The following is a 17,921-nucleotide window of genomic DNA, read 5'->3' as shown; positions in this document are numbered from 1 at the left end:
TTTGATGCGATGCGTTCGATACGTACGATGTGGTTCTGTGGACCATTAGGAGTAGAATATTATACAAAAGTCCATTTGTGTTTCAGGCGTGGAACTCTTACGCAACCTGTGTGATATCGGCTATCACCTGGAAGTGCCGCCCGTGCCTCTCAAGGTAACTATCTCATCGTGTCGCATACCGCACTGTTCTGCTCCCGGCTTTGTTCTCTCACTGCGCATCCCGCACTACTGCTGATCAGGGCAAATTGTAACCGCAGCTTAGCGCGTTTAACGCATGTTGACAAATTAAAAAAAAAAAGTGTGTATCAGCTCTGACGCACAAATGGAGTTTACTCTTTTAGATCGACTGTCTAAATAGGTGTATGTTGCCCCGCAGCATACACTACGTACGTCTCAATACTTATGCCTGAAAAGTGAAAGGTAAGCAACCGAGGAGCAGCAAGCCGCGGCATGCGCGCCCGCACGTAAGCGTAACGCTGTCATTCGTTAATCGAATTTTACTGCCCATATTTATTTCATACCGGGAGCTATATATGAAAAATCAATTCTTAAGGAGTAAACTCCAAAAGCTTAAAAGATTTATATAACTATATACATGGTAAAATAATTAACGAACCTAACCCGTTTAAATGCGCATAGCAGTCAGACCATGGTCTATGACGTCACTGACTGATAAATGTCGCTTGAAGTTTTTTGAAGTTGTAGAAGCATAAACTTAGTTTTATATTCGCTGAGCTGTGGTTATGATTTTATGATTTTTCTTCCTAATTCCACACTGGTGTAATTTTTTAAATTAAAGATTTCTTATTTTAACAAACGTCTTCCGAAAATTACATTTTGCATATGTACAGGAAATTCAAATTGATATTATTCTTTATTATTTAATAAATATGTTCCGTATTATTGTCATTTTGTCATTCCATTTGAATTAATTTAACTGCTATTGGAACCTAAAGAAGAACAATACAGACTGTTTACTGCAAACTCTGGTCGCGGAGTGACCAAAATCGAACCATAATTTGTTTAAATTAATAGTTTTTAATGATATTAAGGCCAAATGTATCTATCCTTTTAACCAAATCGTTTAAATAAAATAGAGAAGCCTAAAAGACCCAGACGTTTAATAAAGAAAATGTTGTTTCTATAGAACTTCAAATGATACGTGTAAAAATATTTTTTATAAAAAATAAATACTGTTAACACGTAAAAGTTACACCAGCGTAGAATTATTACTTTCCCCTATACTTATTTCATCTGCCATATTTATATGTATGTGTTGTTATTTGTCTATGGTAACACTGTCACACAGTTTACGTATCATACAGTCGGGTTAGGTTTCCTTTTTCTCTCAAATTTTAAAAATATTAAATTTATCATAACCACGATTTTTTTTGAAATTTTATTTATATTTTACTTACAACTTTTATTACAAAACCACTCGTGATTGTTATTGCAAAGTTTTCTATAGTTTTCAAGTATTTCGTATAGTTTTCTCTTTTCCGTTGTGAAAATTGAAAATGAGAAAGTATATACCCTCAAATCTAAATTGAATCAAGATTATATAGGAATTATTAATTTTATTATTTTCTATTATATTATTTAATATTGTTTATGTAACTATATAATATTGTGCATCAACATTATGACATCCCTTTTTACATGAATACCAATAGAATAATAGATATAATAGGTTATACTCACATAGTACTCTAGTATTCTCATATTAAAGTAGGTAATTTTTATTATAGAGATGTAACTGGCAAAAAAAAAACAAAAAGAAACAGTATTTCTTTTTTCCTTAGGACATATGTGAAACAGTCTTATACTTACAGGGCAAAACTGGAGTTAGTGTGGTGAGGCAATTTGCGTTAAAGCATGGTTTCAATGTTTTATCTTACTTTTTCTTTTTTTTTATCCATGAATGCGTAAATGAAATAATAATTCAACTTTGAGTAAATAACAAAGTAATTTGGAGAGTAAAAATTAATTATGTTAAAGTTAAGGCGAAGCTTACAAATCTGAAATAAATTTGACCAGCTTAGATGAAGCACGGTCCCTTTTTAATGAATCTTATTTGGATAACAATGCCTTATGACGTCATTCTAAATCCAACATGGCGTCATATCTACCACGGCGTATTAGTTATTTTTTTAAATATTATTTCATTAATTGCTTTGTATAAATTATGAAAGTAATACGAAACGATATATCACGTTTGCTCCGCATTTTTAACCTCAGTTTGTTTGTCCCTTTTTGTTTATATGTGTGGATAAATAAAAATGTATTCATTCGTGTGATCGTGTGAAGATTTGCAGTACATTAATTAATTAATACGACTCTACTATATTATTTAAGTATTATAACATTAATTTCGCCTCAACTTTTGCTATTTTGTCTTTGATAAATTGGGCTACAATCGTGTTAATTGGAAATCCTCATATTATTGTGTATTATCATTTACGTATTCTAATACTTTTAACTAATTTGGATTACAAAAGATTTGAACGATTTTGAACTTACAGATTTTTTGATACTCTTTTTTTATTTTTTTTTTTTATTGTGGCGTGTTTATTGAGACCTTTTTGTCTGTGGATGTCAGGGCAAAGTCACAAATGCTCTGAGGCGAGCCTACTTGGGTTGTAAACACGTCGCTCACAGTAAGTGCGTAGATAGGAGCGGCCCGAGAGAAACTACCAGAAACTTCTCGAGCGACCTCTTAGTATATTTAATCTGTAACAGCTAAATGGAACCACTAGGGCTGCCATAGACAATTCGATGTTTCAAAAATAGAACAAACGCTAGTGAATTAAATGTTTTAGCGCTAGTACGGTGCAAACGATTTTTATTTAATGTAATTAGATTCGGGTTTTTAAAGTGCAAATTGTTTAATCGATATTTGTTTTCCCCCAACAAAAAAAAAAGTATTTTTTCCAATATTACTTTCAATAGTATTGCATGATTGGCTAAAATGTGAACCCCGAATTCACAGAGGTGTTCGATATACTTGTATTATTACTTGATATAAATAGATTTCACGTTTAAAATAGACATTTTGGTATAGAATGTTTAAGTAATTTTATTGTTGAAAGTACTGTAATATAAAAATAGATGGTATTAAAAAGAAGTGTAGATAAATTCCTAATTAATTATGATTAAGTAAATTATTGAAAATGTACCATAGAGTAATATTGATATAGAAAACTTATATTGTCACTGTTCCGCCATAGAGTAATGTTGGCGTAGAGTATATTTTGAGAGGTAAATTGTTGGTGCTAAAAAAATTTGAAAGTATTTTGGAGTATGTAGTTATTATGTAATATTTGAATGTATTGTTTTTTAGTCAGCTACGTATCGGGATCTAGGAAATGTATATGACCTAACAGTTTTATTATCTACATCGTCGTTGTAACAGGTAACACGAATTTCTGTTTGAACGCTAATCAAATGTGTTGTGGTTCCGTATATATATTTTTTTATACCTAATTGAATATTATGTGCAGTTGTTTTTTTTCAATAGATGTGTTAAGCAAGCGACTTAGGACATTTTTCGACGATTTTTTTGTTAAAATGTAGGTGAACATTTTAAAAATATTTTTCGTTGTCTTAGATCATTTTTTTTTAAGATATTATGGTGTATTTGTGTATATTTATTAATATTTTTATTAGTATATGGTGCTATTTTCATATTTTTCTGTAGTTATATATGTATCTCGACACGCTATCGCAAACCCCACTCCCGCTTTGTCCCCCTTTGCCTTTTAAGTAAATCCTGATAAAAAATATAGTTTCAATTTCATCGGTTTCACATTTTTGTAACTCACAATATTTTAGTATACATGGTTATTGTTTTTCAATTAAAAAAACGCATTTTAGGTTAATCGTTTTTGTTTTTTTTTATGATTTCTTATTAGGTAAAAAAAAACGTAGCTGATGCGGCTTCTGAACTTTTTTAATCTTTGGTAATGTATGTAAATTATTTTTACCTGGCACGCCAAGCACGCGTCACTAACTCGTCTCGGGGGGATATATAATTGTCGACCAATAGTGGCTAGATCGAAAAAATCACTCTTTCGTCACTATGGTACGAAAGAGAAAGCGACATGTAAGACAAATGTATAATAATGATCTCGTGGAGCGAATTTTAGGCTAGCTTTACTCATTTATAATTCCGTAAGAAGGTACATGAAGTAAAAAACGTGCTTCAAAATACAATATCATACTGACTTTACAGAGTACTAGCGGACGCTCGCGACTTTGTCCGCATGGAATTTTTCGCAAATCTCGAAAAAACTGGACGTTTTTGGTATAAAAGGTAGCCTATGTCATAATCCCGGTTATTATCTGTCTTTGTTATAAAAGTCAGCCAAATCGGTTCTGTAGTTGCGGCCATAAAGAGTAACAAACATCCAAACATACAACCAAACAAACATCCATACCAAATTTCGTGTTTATAATATTAGTAGAAAACGCATTACACACGCAGATTGTATTTAAAGTATTGAGCTGCCAGGTAAAAATAAATTAGATATTTTACTATTTTTATATGTTTAAGTCTCATGTACACTGCATGTCTCGTTCTTAAACCATATGCACCAATCAAATCTCGCTATGTGCTGTTCTATTTTCATTTACATATATTGCTTAGTCTATGCTAATCCATTCATTAAAGCATTGAAGAAATTAATTTTTACTTACATATTTTTTAATAACATTATTAAAAGTCTTTATGATTATATCCTTTGTTCGAGTATATGTCCGAAAGTCATCAATCAACCATAACAATACTCGTCGATATAATAAAGTATGACATATACAATAAAATAAAATAATACAATATTGTTCATATCAATCATTATATTGAGTTCTCAATCGTTATAAGTAATTGAAAACAAAAAGTTTTGTCATCATCACGCTTTCGCTAATCATCATACTTATAGACAAACTAGATAAATGCGACCTCCACAACGTATATAGAAGGTATGACGACAGAGGGCAGCGAGGTATGGTCGAAATTTTCTTAGATGACTTTTTGACACAACAATAATGGCCGACTATGAATCAAAGACAATCAGTAGGGTTGAGAAGTTAACGGCGGGCATCGGAACGATATCAAGTAGATATCGTTATAACTGAAATACCTAAACTCAAATATCCGTTACTATACTACGTTATCTTAAAAGGGAACGTATAGTAACGTTTTTCGGTTGTATGCATTTTAAGAAATTAAATATCACGTGTCACAAACGGTGAACGGTGCACGGTTTATGCCTATGGGTACGCGTGGTTAAGAAATGGGGTAATCTTTTTTTTATTATTATTATAAATATACTTAAACAATACACATCACTATCTAGCCCCAAAGTAAGCATACAGAGTAGCTTGTGTTATGGGTGCTAAGATAGTTGATATTATAGTATTAATATACAATTATATACTACATATAAATATATAATGTATAAATACACTACATATACACTTATATAATGTATAAATACACACAGACACTTGAAAACACTCATGCTCCTCACACAAATATTTTCCAGTTGTGGGAATCGAACCCACAGCCGTGGATGCAGAAAGCAGGGTCACTACCCACTGCGCCACGCGGCCGTCTCTTTCTTTAATCTTTTGGGGACGTACTAACGTCCAAGATTTGCTTAAACTTCAAAAAAGTGTGCACGTATCCACGTACATACTGGGTGTAAGGAACATGATACCGAAAACTGCATGAAGAGGTTAAATTTAGTTTCCACAACGATATTTTAAATACCAATTACGTCGGAAATAAGAAAATTCAGATTTTGAAAATTTTGAGCACGCAATGTACAGCGAATAATGCGATAACAACGCTCCGCAATCTACTGCGTACGTACAAGTAGGTACGTACGCATCGACAGCAAATCGGCTGGCTACACTTACCTATCTAATACCTATTTTTTATACTTTACAAGTTTTTAACTAGGTACAGGTATACTTGAAATTTTCTTAGATGTCAATTTTAAACAACAATAATGGCTGACTATGAACCAAAGACAATCAGTAGGGTTGAGAAGTTAACCGCGGGCATCGTAACGATATCAAGTAGGTATCGTTATATCTGAAATAACTAAACTAAAATATCCGTTACTATACGTCATCTTAAAAAACGAATACGTTCCATATTCGTTTCGTTTTCCAACTTTTCAGTTGTGTGCATTTTAGGAAATTAAATATCATTTTAAGAATATATACACCAAGGACAAGAAGTGAATCATGAAATACATGAAAATGTTGGATATAGTAATAATAATAATAATAATAATAATATAGCCTTTATTTCCAAGTACATAAATTACAAAAATTTTACAGTTTACATTTTTAAAAATTACAAAAGATACAAAAGTTACAAAAGTTAAAAAACATTAACATTTCATTTCATTTTGTTGGATATAGTAGCGACATTATTTCCGCATACGAATATTTTTGAAATAAAGTCAGTGGCAATTTATAATGGAAATTTTTAATTTTTAAATTGTTGAAGAAAACAATTGAGAAAAACAAAAAAGCGACAAAAATATTTTTCTATTGAATTAAAGATTATTATTTCTTTCTTTTTTTACCTTGGTTATACACCACTAGTCCAAATGACTATGTAGAACATAATGGGAATTAATGTACACTTACTGTCTGTCTCTAATTATAATTCGTAACATTTTTCTAGCTCTAGAACCTACTAAATTTATTACCGCATAATGTCATATATTCAAAAACCTTTGTACTAAAGTTTCGGCCCCTTGTATATCACTATCTCTCAAACTTTTTTATATAATATCCTAATAACTCTGACTATCACGATTTACGTATACCAGAAAAATAAAAATCTCACCATGTTGCGAAACAAAAGTAATAAATTTTTTTCCATTAGTATTTCAAATCTTTTATTTATTTTTCTGATCCTGCAATCATAATATTCAAGTCGTATTTGTGTATTGTTTTCTTTTTTCTTAATTTAAAAATTTTTGCAAGTGGTTGAAGAATCGGATTATCGGTTTTTTAATAATTTTTGATCGTGCTATATAATTACAAACATTCGGGAGCACTCGCGCCGCGATCGGTTAAGCTCGGTTTAGGATGAGTTAACTGCGAGCAAAAAGTGCCACATTGTCGCTTCCATGCTCACAGTGAGGTCGTGTCAATGTTTGTTCCATATCATCATTACTTATTTGTTTCGTTTGCAATTGTTAGTCTTGTTATTTATTTGTTGTTTGGTTGTTTTATTATTGCTGATTGCTGAGTAGTGTATGACTAACAATAATATAACTAACCGAAAATTCCGACTTTCAGATGGGTGGATTTTAGGTTGAATTTCATATGGATTGATTTATTTATTAGGTATATTAAAAATATAAAAAAAAAATATTATGAAAAAATACAACCGACTTCAAAATGTTAACGTACCCACGAAACTAAAAAGGGAAAGATAACATTATTATATTTTCTACTTATTGATCATTTTGAAGTCGCTGCCAAGCCCGTCTGATGTTGACTTAAGTCTTTACTGAAAAAAACACATGACAGACAAAAATAATGTCTGAGAAACAAAAATCTTTACGATAGGGTACACCTTGAATTAATAGATTGAATACACTGGCTTGGCAGAAAATATAAAGATATTATTTTTCCCTTTTTTAATTTCGTGGGTACGTTAATATTTTGAAGTCGGTTGTATATATTTTTTTAAATTATTATTTGTTTTTTCTCAATTAGGTCCTTTAACTATTTTAAAATCAAAAATCTCCATTTAAAATTGCCACTGACTTTATGAAAAAATATTCGTATGCGGAAATAATGTCGCTGCTATGTCCAACGTTTTCATGTATGTAGATTTACTTCTTCTCCATGGAGTATAATATATTCTTTGGTGCTGTGTTAATAAAGATACACATTAATTTTATTTATAAGCCACAAAGGACACAAATATTAAAATTAAAAAATATGTACATAATTATCGACAAGTTATAATTTCATGTATCTTTCCCGTCTCTTCAATTCATAGACAATCTAGCATTACGAAATGTCAAATTCGCAACATTTTCGTTAATCTGTAGAAATAAAACTTGTTGTGATTTCGTTTTTAGTGAAATAAATGTGATATAATAGTTAATTACAAGCAGTTTTTATGTAATTCGCGGTGTGCGCGTTAAATGAAGTGATGTGTATATAAATGATTTAGTTTAAACGGACGGTTTGTGAGAAATATGTGAATGTCGTGACAACGGATCTTTGTTTACCTTTTTTGCCATGTAAGGAAAAAAATACTATAGTTAACTTACTTCAGGTTGTTTCTCGTTTACGAGACGTTCTGTCGTCGTAGTAGGTATTGATTTGATCTAAGCATTTCAAGACTTCTCAGTCAACACACACAAACACACACAATACAAACGACACAATTGTATGAGTATTCGTTACAGAAAATCACTACTAACATAACATAAAACATACACAAAAGTTTTTGAATTTTGGTTTGTTTGTCAACAGACACACGAAACACGAAAAACAACACGAAAAAAAAATAGCGTAGCGTCTAGCGAAAGGACCTAAAGTTTCAATATTTTGAAAATACCTATTAACCGCATTTTGCAAATTAAATTTACATTGCTAGTTTTTGTTAAAAATCTTGATTTGACGATTTTTATTAAAAATCGTATTGAGATAGATGAAATAAGTACTTCTAAGCTGTAATTAGTTAAAAAAAACTGTAAAAAAAATTTCAATATCGTGAAAAGACCGACAAAAAATTTCAACGCTGAGAGACTCAGAATCATGTACTGAACCACTGGATTAAGTTTTCGTTAGCATGCCCCTTACACCCAGTATAGGTAACCGTATTTGAATAAACTAAAACTGTAGACTCTGCCCTGCATGTATATTTTTGAAATATGTAAAATAGTCAGAAAAAAGGTTAATTATTACGAAAATACTTATAGACCACGGCGTTTCCATGAAAAAAAAACTCATTTACCCTTCTTCATAATTATTACTCTACAGCTACAATTTAATGTTATCGATACCAGTGTTTGAATAATGCTACTATTCGTTAGATATCTTTTACGCTATAGAATAACGTGAGCATATTTATTGTATAACATTTTCATTAAAAAACCATTTTTTAAAATAAAATGATTATTAAATATCAATTTTCCATCTTTAAACTAACAACTTATCAATTATTAAAGAATCATTCATTATCATTTATCGATAAGTTAACGCTCGATGTTATTTACCCATCCTTGCTTTTCATAGACAATCTAGCGTTACGAAATGTCAAATTGCCGTAATCGTAGTTAAGCTGTGCAAATTAATCTCGTTGTGATTTTGTTTTTCAGAAAATAAATGTGAATAAATCGTAAATTCGGTGTAGTTTTTGGTGTAATTCGTACTGTACGCGTATAATAAAGGATTTAGACACTTTGTTCTTTAGAAATTACGTATAACGTAAGTGAAATATGTGATTTTAGTGACAAGACGGGTTTGTTTTGGTGATAAGACTTCTAAGAAAATTTCGACCATAGATACGGGCGGTAGACGGGCATTAATACATTGACAAACGTATGTGACGTGACTGTACCATTATTTTGTGGTAGAGGAAACATTTCGAGCAGGTCCCAGGACTTGTGATCTTGGGGGTAGGTTTAAGGGATTTCTTTAGAATGCATAAACACCTTCCCTGTCCGACATGTTCTCTATGCCCACATTAAACAATTTATGATAAACAATAATTACAACACAAAATATTACAATATTGCACAAAATCGCTAACGCGACTGGCAGCGTGACGTTGTCCACGCTGCCTCACAAACAACTGAGCTCAGACTTCTGCTCAGTTTTCAGGGGTATATATCAGTGTGGGTATAAATAAGAGAAAGACGTATTATACAGAAAGTTTTAATACAGCGGTCGACAGATGGCGTTAGTCGGGAAACTTGCCATATGTCAGTTATCTCCTACGTTATTTGGTCTTTGAACTTTTGTGTTGCCATATGTTTTTGGCTCACCTCTGACTTCATACTATCCCTGTACTGCGTTGCGGAGGACACAGTTTGCCAACAGCCACTAGACTTAAACCACATCAAGTTACCATAAGGTTTTACTATACTATTTACCTTTAGTTACTGTTCCCCAATTGCGAAATTAATGTTTGTTTGTTTTTTTTATTTTTCAATAGACGGTATTTCAGTTTTTTTTTATATCGCAATAATGACGTCAGCACAACGTAGTATACGTAATGAAATGCCGCTTCACGCGCCGTCACCTGTCTCTGAACGTTTCTCTAACTTAATATCTTATAATATTCAAATTATTATCAAAATACTTTATATACAGTTCAAAAATACAGTTCAAAAGCAAAGTTCATTTTCATGGGCGGTAATATTCACATATCTACAATCATGAGATCTTTATACCCGATTAGCCCGGTATTAAATAAAAAAAAAAGTTTTGTGTTTAAATACTTATTAAGGCATATTATTGGTATAAAACCAGTAGACCTAGCGTGCGTAAACAACATATCTCGTGAAAAGAAAAAGACAAATTGTCGACCTATAGCGTCAGAGTTGAAATATCGCTCTCTCTTTCTTCACATCGCAACGTAAGAGATATAGCGATATTTTCGATTCCGACGCTTAAGTCCGAAATTTATCTTACTCTCGTCTAGAGATATTTCCTTGTTGCGTATCTTAAGCCTACTGGGCGATCCTGATACTCGCTATTAGTTATAAAAAAAAATTAAATTCTTTATTTGGATATGGATGAAGGCACAATTGATAAAGCAGAGACGGTGGTGAGGCGGCATACTAGCGAGTGAGTAATGGTGCCAACCCCCCCTCCCCCCGCCCCGCCCGCGTCCCTCCCCCCGCCCCGCCCGCGTCCCTCCCCCCGCCCCGCCTCTGTCCGCCCCCGGTGTTGTAGCGGGCGCCGGCTCAGCAGTTGGATCGTTGCAGAATGACGTGGACGCGCCGTCGCCGCCCGCCTCGGAGAAGCGTTCGTCGCAGTCTCTCGCTACGGAGCGCGCGTCCGCCGTCTCGCTGTCCGCCGCGCCCCCCCGCGCCTGCAGCGACGCGGTGCCCCGCGCCCCCCCGCTCGCCGCGCCCGCGCTGCAGCCCCGCGCCTAGCTCCAGCACTGACGTCAACATGAACGAGTGCGACAAGCATCTGTGTTGATAGTCTAGGATCCGGCATTACAAATGTATACCCTCATCTGTTATTCATTTTTTAGTGATAAGAACCCTCATCTGTTATTCATTAGTGATAAAAATATATAATAGATAATGTTCACAGAGATACAATTGCAAATAGGTTGCCTAGTTAAATTACGGCCAAACATTTTTCATGCTAAATGTAGGAAACCATGAACTAGATCAAAGGCAGTCTAATACAGTTGAATTAAGCATAAAACTAGCTTTGATTTGACATATTAGACGACTAAATAACTGATGAGGGTATATAAATAATATTACTTAACTGTTAAAATCTGGCATACCCACAGTTGCAGTGTCAAAGCAGGCAACCTTTACTTTTTCAATTGTTTTGGGTATAGTCTATTAACTAGTGTACATTTTTTTTAAATTAACCAGTGAAATTAAATAGCTAAAAAAGTAATGATTATTAATTACTGTTCGGCTGCAATTTAACTAGGCACCCTTTGTGCAATGTGTCAATGTAAATATTTTCTATCATTTAGTTCTTATCCCAATCAACAGATGAGTATATAAATTTCTTATGCCGGGTCTCGTACTATGAGTTTACAATGCCATCTATGTTATTACAGTTTCAGTCCTAAACACTCGTGTGATGAGCCACGCATCAATATGTTGTCGTGGGCACATTGAGTTACTATGTACTACGTGCTAGAGAAGACGCCATCACTACCGCGTTCCAGTCAACTGCGGCGATATCGCTTCACTTCACATTAGTGAAGTGTGGCACTAGCGGCGCTACTGACGTCATCGTAAACGAGTGCGACAAGCAACTGTGTTGAGCTGACAACGCTATATATATTATATTAATGCTGTTTCAGTGATAATTTACTACATACTAGATATGCTATTCCAAACAAAATCATGTTGTGAAGATCTATGAAATATGCAATGCTAAATCGCTTGAAGAATATAGTTTTCTTACGACCAAAACATCATAAGCGCCATAAATTACGTGGTGCTTTGCTTTAGCTCAACACAGTAAGCTAACAAGAAATTAAAGTGAAGCTATATCGCCGCAGTTGAACGGAACGCAGTAGTTGTGAGTGTTGTCTTCTCTAGTACATAGTAACTCAATGCCGTAGACATCGATAAATATAAACTTAGTAACAGCATCATCCACAACATAGACAACTATTTTTTTTTGTTTACAGCTCTACCTTGTCCTTCAATTGGGTACAACCTTTTAAAGTTAAAAACTTTAAATGGGTTTTCAAGTTATTTCTTAACTAGTAGATGCCGCGCGGTTTCACCCGCGTGGTTCCCGTTCCCGTAGGATTACAGGGATAAAATATAGCCTATAGCCTTCCTCGATAAATGGGCTATCTAACACTGAAATAATTTTTCAAAACGGACCAGTAGTTCCTGAGATTAGCGCGTTTAAATAAAAACTCTTCAGCTTTATAATATTAGTATAGATATCGACGGATGTAATCTTAATCTACCTGCAAAAAACCACATTCTAACAGATTCAATAGTTCTGGTGGAGAACATAAACAAACATTTTGAAAATTGATATTTTCTGTAATAAGCGACATTACTGAAAAATCAATTTTCAAAATGGTTGTTTATGTGTTTTTAGATTTGTTTGGACGATGTTGTGCTTAAGTATTTACTTATCGAAACTCCCAAAAACAGCGAAACAGAGAATAAAGAATTTAGAATGAACTTGACGTAAATTATAGTATGTATGTTAACTATTATGAAAAACATGAGCATGTGTTAACATTTTTTTTTATCTCGTTTTGTGTTGTTTATATATTATGTGCTAAATATAAATATGATCGGACTACCTGTCTTCTGCTGGCATATTTCCATAATCACAGAATTAAAAAGGCTAGATTTCCAAAGCCGTTGAAATCAAAATTAAAAAGCATCAAAACCTTGACTTTATTATATAAAAGCCCAATATGCTTTGTCCTAACGCCGTCTATTGTAAGTTTTCGGGTTGAATTTTGAAATTGCTAATTATGAAATTTTTCGATTTTTCAGAAAGGGGTTCATAAACAGTACCTATATGTATAGGTACTTAATTACTTATTCAATACAATTTTTTAAATCAGGTGATATTGTTGATAAAAAAATTGAAAATTATTGTATTTAAAATAAATCATGTTCATGCAACGATAGTAATTAATGATTCACAGCAGATTATGCAAGTGATTCTGATCGTATTTAATATTAATTGAACTCAATGTATTAAATCGTATGCGTTTTTGTGGCGAATCGTCAAAAATCTCTGCGTTCCCGAACGTTGGGTGATGTTTTTAAATTTTAAGTAAAAATAAATAATTTAGGCGTAACTAAATCATATGAAACGGTATTCCTTAACTAGACCACACGACGCGATCCGCTTATGAATAATTTGAATAGTATTGGCCCGAGCGATCTGCCTTGTGTGCTCCAGTTGTTAAGATAAGTCAGGAGCTTAAACGTCCTAGTGTTAACAACTTAGTGTAACTATGGTGTATAAAAAAAATTAGATTGTATTTGAAACCGTTCTTCTCCACTGCGTTATGAATCTTTCGACATTCCTGAAGTTTCGATCGTAGGTTAGCTTTCCACTGACGATGTTAGGCTGTAGCTAAGCTATGCTAAGCTATAAATCTTACACTCAGCGATTATATTGTTTGTTTTTTACACAGTGTAAAAACTAAAAAAGAAAAGGTTAAATTAAATAAGCTTTGCTAAGCTATGAATTCTTCACTCAGCGAATATATTGTTTAATTTTTACACAACGAAAAAGTGTAAAATAAAGGTTAAATGAGTTAGTACTAATAACAAAGTAACACCAAAATAGCAGAAATAATTAGATTTTACTACCGACTAATTATTTACTGTTTGATTTGTTTACTTCAAATAAGTAATTTAAAAAAAATTACCAAAAATAATCACTGTCTCAAAAACGTTTAAATATTTTGAGACAGTGATTATTGTTAACAAATTGTTAGTTATTAGTTATTTACGACTAAGCTATGCTATGTCATGCTTAGCTTATTGTAGTCGTGGATAACATTTATAAGCTATGACAGAACATCTTTGATGGAAAGCTAGCCTCGAAAACAAAAAAAATACTTGGAAAAAAAAATTAGTAACAAAAGACAAAAATAATTCAATGTAAATCTAAAATTAAGTGTGTTGCCTTATATTTGAAAATCGAATGCGTTAATTTCTATATTTTTTTATTAGTTTTGGTAAAATTTAAATATAAATGTCAGGAATAGGATTGTCAGGTGTTAGATATAAACAATGTATCTAAATTGCAATGTGTTCAGCATATTATCTAGTATTGCTAGATTAGTGATACGTAAGCTTAGAGACAGTTAGGCTCAAAAGGGCAAGAATCCAGAGCCGCAAAACCAGTTATTAAAAAAAATAGAGACGGTTAATTATGAGATATTGTTTGGAATCGATTTAAATTTGTATGTGTATATATCTTGGAAATGAGAAATCGATTTAAATGTTTGAATGTCAAGTGTTCATTCCTGGGTCTATAGCAAAATTACACATTTCTTCTCTTTTTAACGCTAACGCTTCGAAAACTAAAGAATGTATGAGAATGACATTTCGAATAGGGTAGTTGACTCGTATATTAATTTTCTACATGGAATAAGGGTCCGAAATATATCGATATAAATCATTAAAAGTTAGGATTTTTACAAACGTCAAAAATTTTGTCGTCCATTTTGTGACGTCACGATGTTACTTGATGTCACAATTAATTAATAAACGTCAAACTAATCATTAACTAAGTTTGTCAAACGCACCGTTTGGTTAAGGTTTAGTGTTATCGTGACGTTATGAACAGTTAAAAAATAGACCATCATGGCGAACAGCCTATTAAGTTCACGTGATCAATCAATAACGAATGTTATCCCTTATTTCGTTTTCGACGCGGTATCGTTTATAGAAAGAGAATCGAAATGTAACATGGCTAGAGATCCTGATTTGAAACGAATGATGCATGTCTTATGAAAAACGCGTTACCTTGTGTTTCGCACTTTTTAAATAATTTACTTGTAATGATTTTATAGTAGTTTTAGTAATTCACCTTCGCCAGTACAATTATTTTGGTACCAAGTTAGTAGAAAGCTATAGTCCTGTTTGCTAAAATCGTTTTTAATAACGAAGTTACGATAAATAACATTCAAACGAAGGCCACCAAAGCGCACCCCCTTCGGTTTCGCCGTTTCGTAGTTCCCGTTACTGCGAGAATACGGGTATAAAATATATCATGTTACTCGCTGGTGATGTAGCTTTCCATAAGTAATAATGAAACACAGAAAACACAGAATTTTAAATACTTAACGGGAAATAATGCTCATTTTAGCTGTAGCTGTTTGTTCTTTAGTTGAATTTAAACATAATTATGATATACATGAAAGGGCCCTTATACAAGACTATAGCTTCGCTAAATGCAATTTGAGAAGAAGATTTTAGTGAATATTCCTGTATTTGCATTTTTAAACCAGTGTTTGTGTAATTTTGTTTAATGAATAATAGTTGTATTGGTTTTCCTTTAAAATGTAATGATATGAATTGTTATTTCACTATAACAATGAATGTTAATTGTATTTTGGTTTTAGCATGACTTAAATGACAGCCGATTTCAAAACGCTAATGAATACGCCTTTCAAACAATATAATATTATGTTTGTCTACTTCTGGAAGACTAAAGTGTTTTTCAGGTAGCATGAGTACGGTGACCTGCCTTATGATCCTTTATATGTACTATTATCGCGAAACGCGGCCAACTTTCAAAAGCGAAACGATTTGTCACCCGCACCATGCTATCTGAAAAACACTACTTGCCTTTGGGTATAGCCAGCAGCGTGCTTTTTATAAATGCAAAAATGCATGGGTTATCCTGAGATCTCATTACGTACTTTAATTGGTGAAGGTATTTTCCATGTTGTTCAATTTGTACGTTTGTAATGCCTTCCCTTGTTAAAAACCTCGTGTACGCCACTGGGTTGTATCTGAAGTGTTACATACAAGTTTTGTCAGCACAAAATTAACAGCGTTGTGGTGTGTAAAATCGAAGGAATTTCCTACAATTTTAAGCATTAGTTTTAGCAGCGGGACTTGATTCATGGTGCGGAGTCTACTTCCAGGAATAGATTGACTATATTATAGTCAGATATATAATCAGGAAAAGAATATTATTCATGACCATACTCCTAAATAATGCTGTTGTGATAAATATTATGTTTCTGGGATTAATAAATTAGGCCTGTTTAAATTTAACGATTTAAATAAACGGTATATCGAAAGCGAAATGAAAAGTCGTCTGTATGCTAAATCCGTTTTTTGTTTTTAATAAACATTAAGTTCGTCTTTTATAGATCCTAGCAATTTTGTACTTGTATTTTTTTTTTAATAAATAAAAAACTGTACCAACCAAAGAGATGTACCGTAAAATCAAACTTGACAATTCCTCAACGGTATCGCCTCCAATCTGAACAATTATAATAAATGTATGCATTTGATTGTTGTTTGTATTGAAATTTGAGTTGCCCGATTTTTCAAAATAAAGTGTGCAAAGGAGATGGTCCAAAATTTTTAACTATTTTCGATTATACAAATCTACGAATTTACTTTATTAAGAAGGTATTAAATTCTTTCGAAATAATATTCATTTAAATGATGAGATGCAACACTTATTATGGGTAACAATGGCGGATTGATGACGTTTTCAACGCAGTAGTCGTTTTGACGTTTGTTGTCAATTGTCATGTCATAGTTGCTTAGGGGCGCCATCTTGTTATAACTCAAAAACTTTGATTTTAATTTTATTTATTTCTTTGCAGTTAGATTTATTCACTTATTTAGATTTTAACCAATATCCTGTATTTTTTAAATTTTAATCATGCGGGGTAGGTACTAAAGTGGACCATCTCCTGCAAATTATATGCGTGATTTTTGTTTTCGCTAAAATGCTATACAATCTATTAGAATTATGCAATCTGATTTTATGTTAATATGAAATTGGTTAAAACACAAATGATTTTAAATATCATAACGATGACCGATCGTGGGTTCCTCCTAATTATACAGTTAATCCTAACTAATTATACAGTTTGGAAACTTTTCTATTCACTAAACAGAAAAAAAATAAAAATTGGAGATGCCGGGGATCGAACCCGGGGCCTTTCACATGCAAAGCGAACGCTCTACCACTGAGCTACATCCCCTGTGTATGAATCGGCGAATTTTAGATATAAGTTTATATGTCACCATATAATTGAAAATACTTTGATTATAATCTATCTCGCGAGATTGTGAACCGCAACATACTGCTTGCAATTTGACGTGTTATTTATTCGGTAGATTGTAAGGAAGAACGTACAAATAAAAAAATACCTAACCTAACCATTTCTATTGGTTTCGGTTCACAATCTTTCGACAGTTTCTAATCTCGCGAGATTTATAATCTAACGGTATTTACTGTTTTACCGTGACATATACCTACACGTAGTACCAAAATCTTAGACCATTAATAAGAATGGTCATGGTCATAAGTTATTAATTGTCTAAGACCAAAATATACTGCTACATTATAGGTATACATACTTCGTAACACAATAGGGTACCTACTTGAATCATATCAAAATGAAAACAATATTAATTTCGTGTAGTAGGTACATCGAATAAAGGTCCGAAATATATCGATATCAATTAAAAGTT

The 17,921-nt window shown here is 32.7% G+C and overlaps 1 protein-coding gene and 1 non-coding gene across 4 annotated transcripts in view; one reads left to right on the top strand and one right to left on the bottom strand.

The window, feature by feature from the left end:
- The window catches only part of LOC112046572 (tubulin monoglutamylase TTLL4), a 48,815-nt gene extending 32,092 nt beyond the window's left edge, over window positions 1-16,723 (top strand). Inside the window, exons 14-15 of one of the 3 annotated variants that reach the window (XM_024083263.2) lie at window positions 87-154; window positions 10,980-16,723. In XM_024083263.2, the coding sequence (XP_023939031.2) occupies window positions 87-154; window positions 10,980-11,150 (239 nt within the window). In that variant the 3' untranslated portion in view covers window positions 11,151-16,723. Of the gene's footprint in view, window positions 1-86; window positions 155-1,832; window positions 2,117-10,947 lie in introns of those variants that run through there. The other 2 variants (XM_024083259.2, XM_052888324.1) reach the window with 2 other exon arrangements.
- Window positions 16,724-17,356: 633 nt separating this feature from the next.
- On the bottom strand, window positions 17,357-17,428 carry Trnaa-ugc (transfer RNA alanine (anticodon UGC)). Its single transcript has one exon. It is a non-coding gene; the product is annotated as a tRNA-Ala (tRNA).
- Between the last annotated feature and the right edge of the window lie 493 nt (window positions 17,429-17,921).

This window comes from Bicyclus anynana, chromosome 22 (genome assembly GCF_947172395.1).
Source record: "Bicyclus anynana chromosome 22, ilBicAnyn1.1, whole genome shotgun sequence".
NCBI lineage: Eukaryota > Metazoa > Arthropoda > Insecta > Lepidoptera > Nymphalidae > Bicyclus > Bicyclus anynana.
This window is presented reverse-complemented; position numbering and strand designations above follow the sequence as displayed.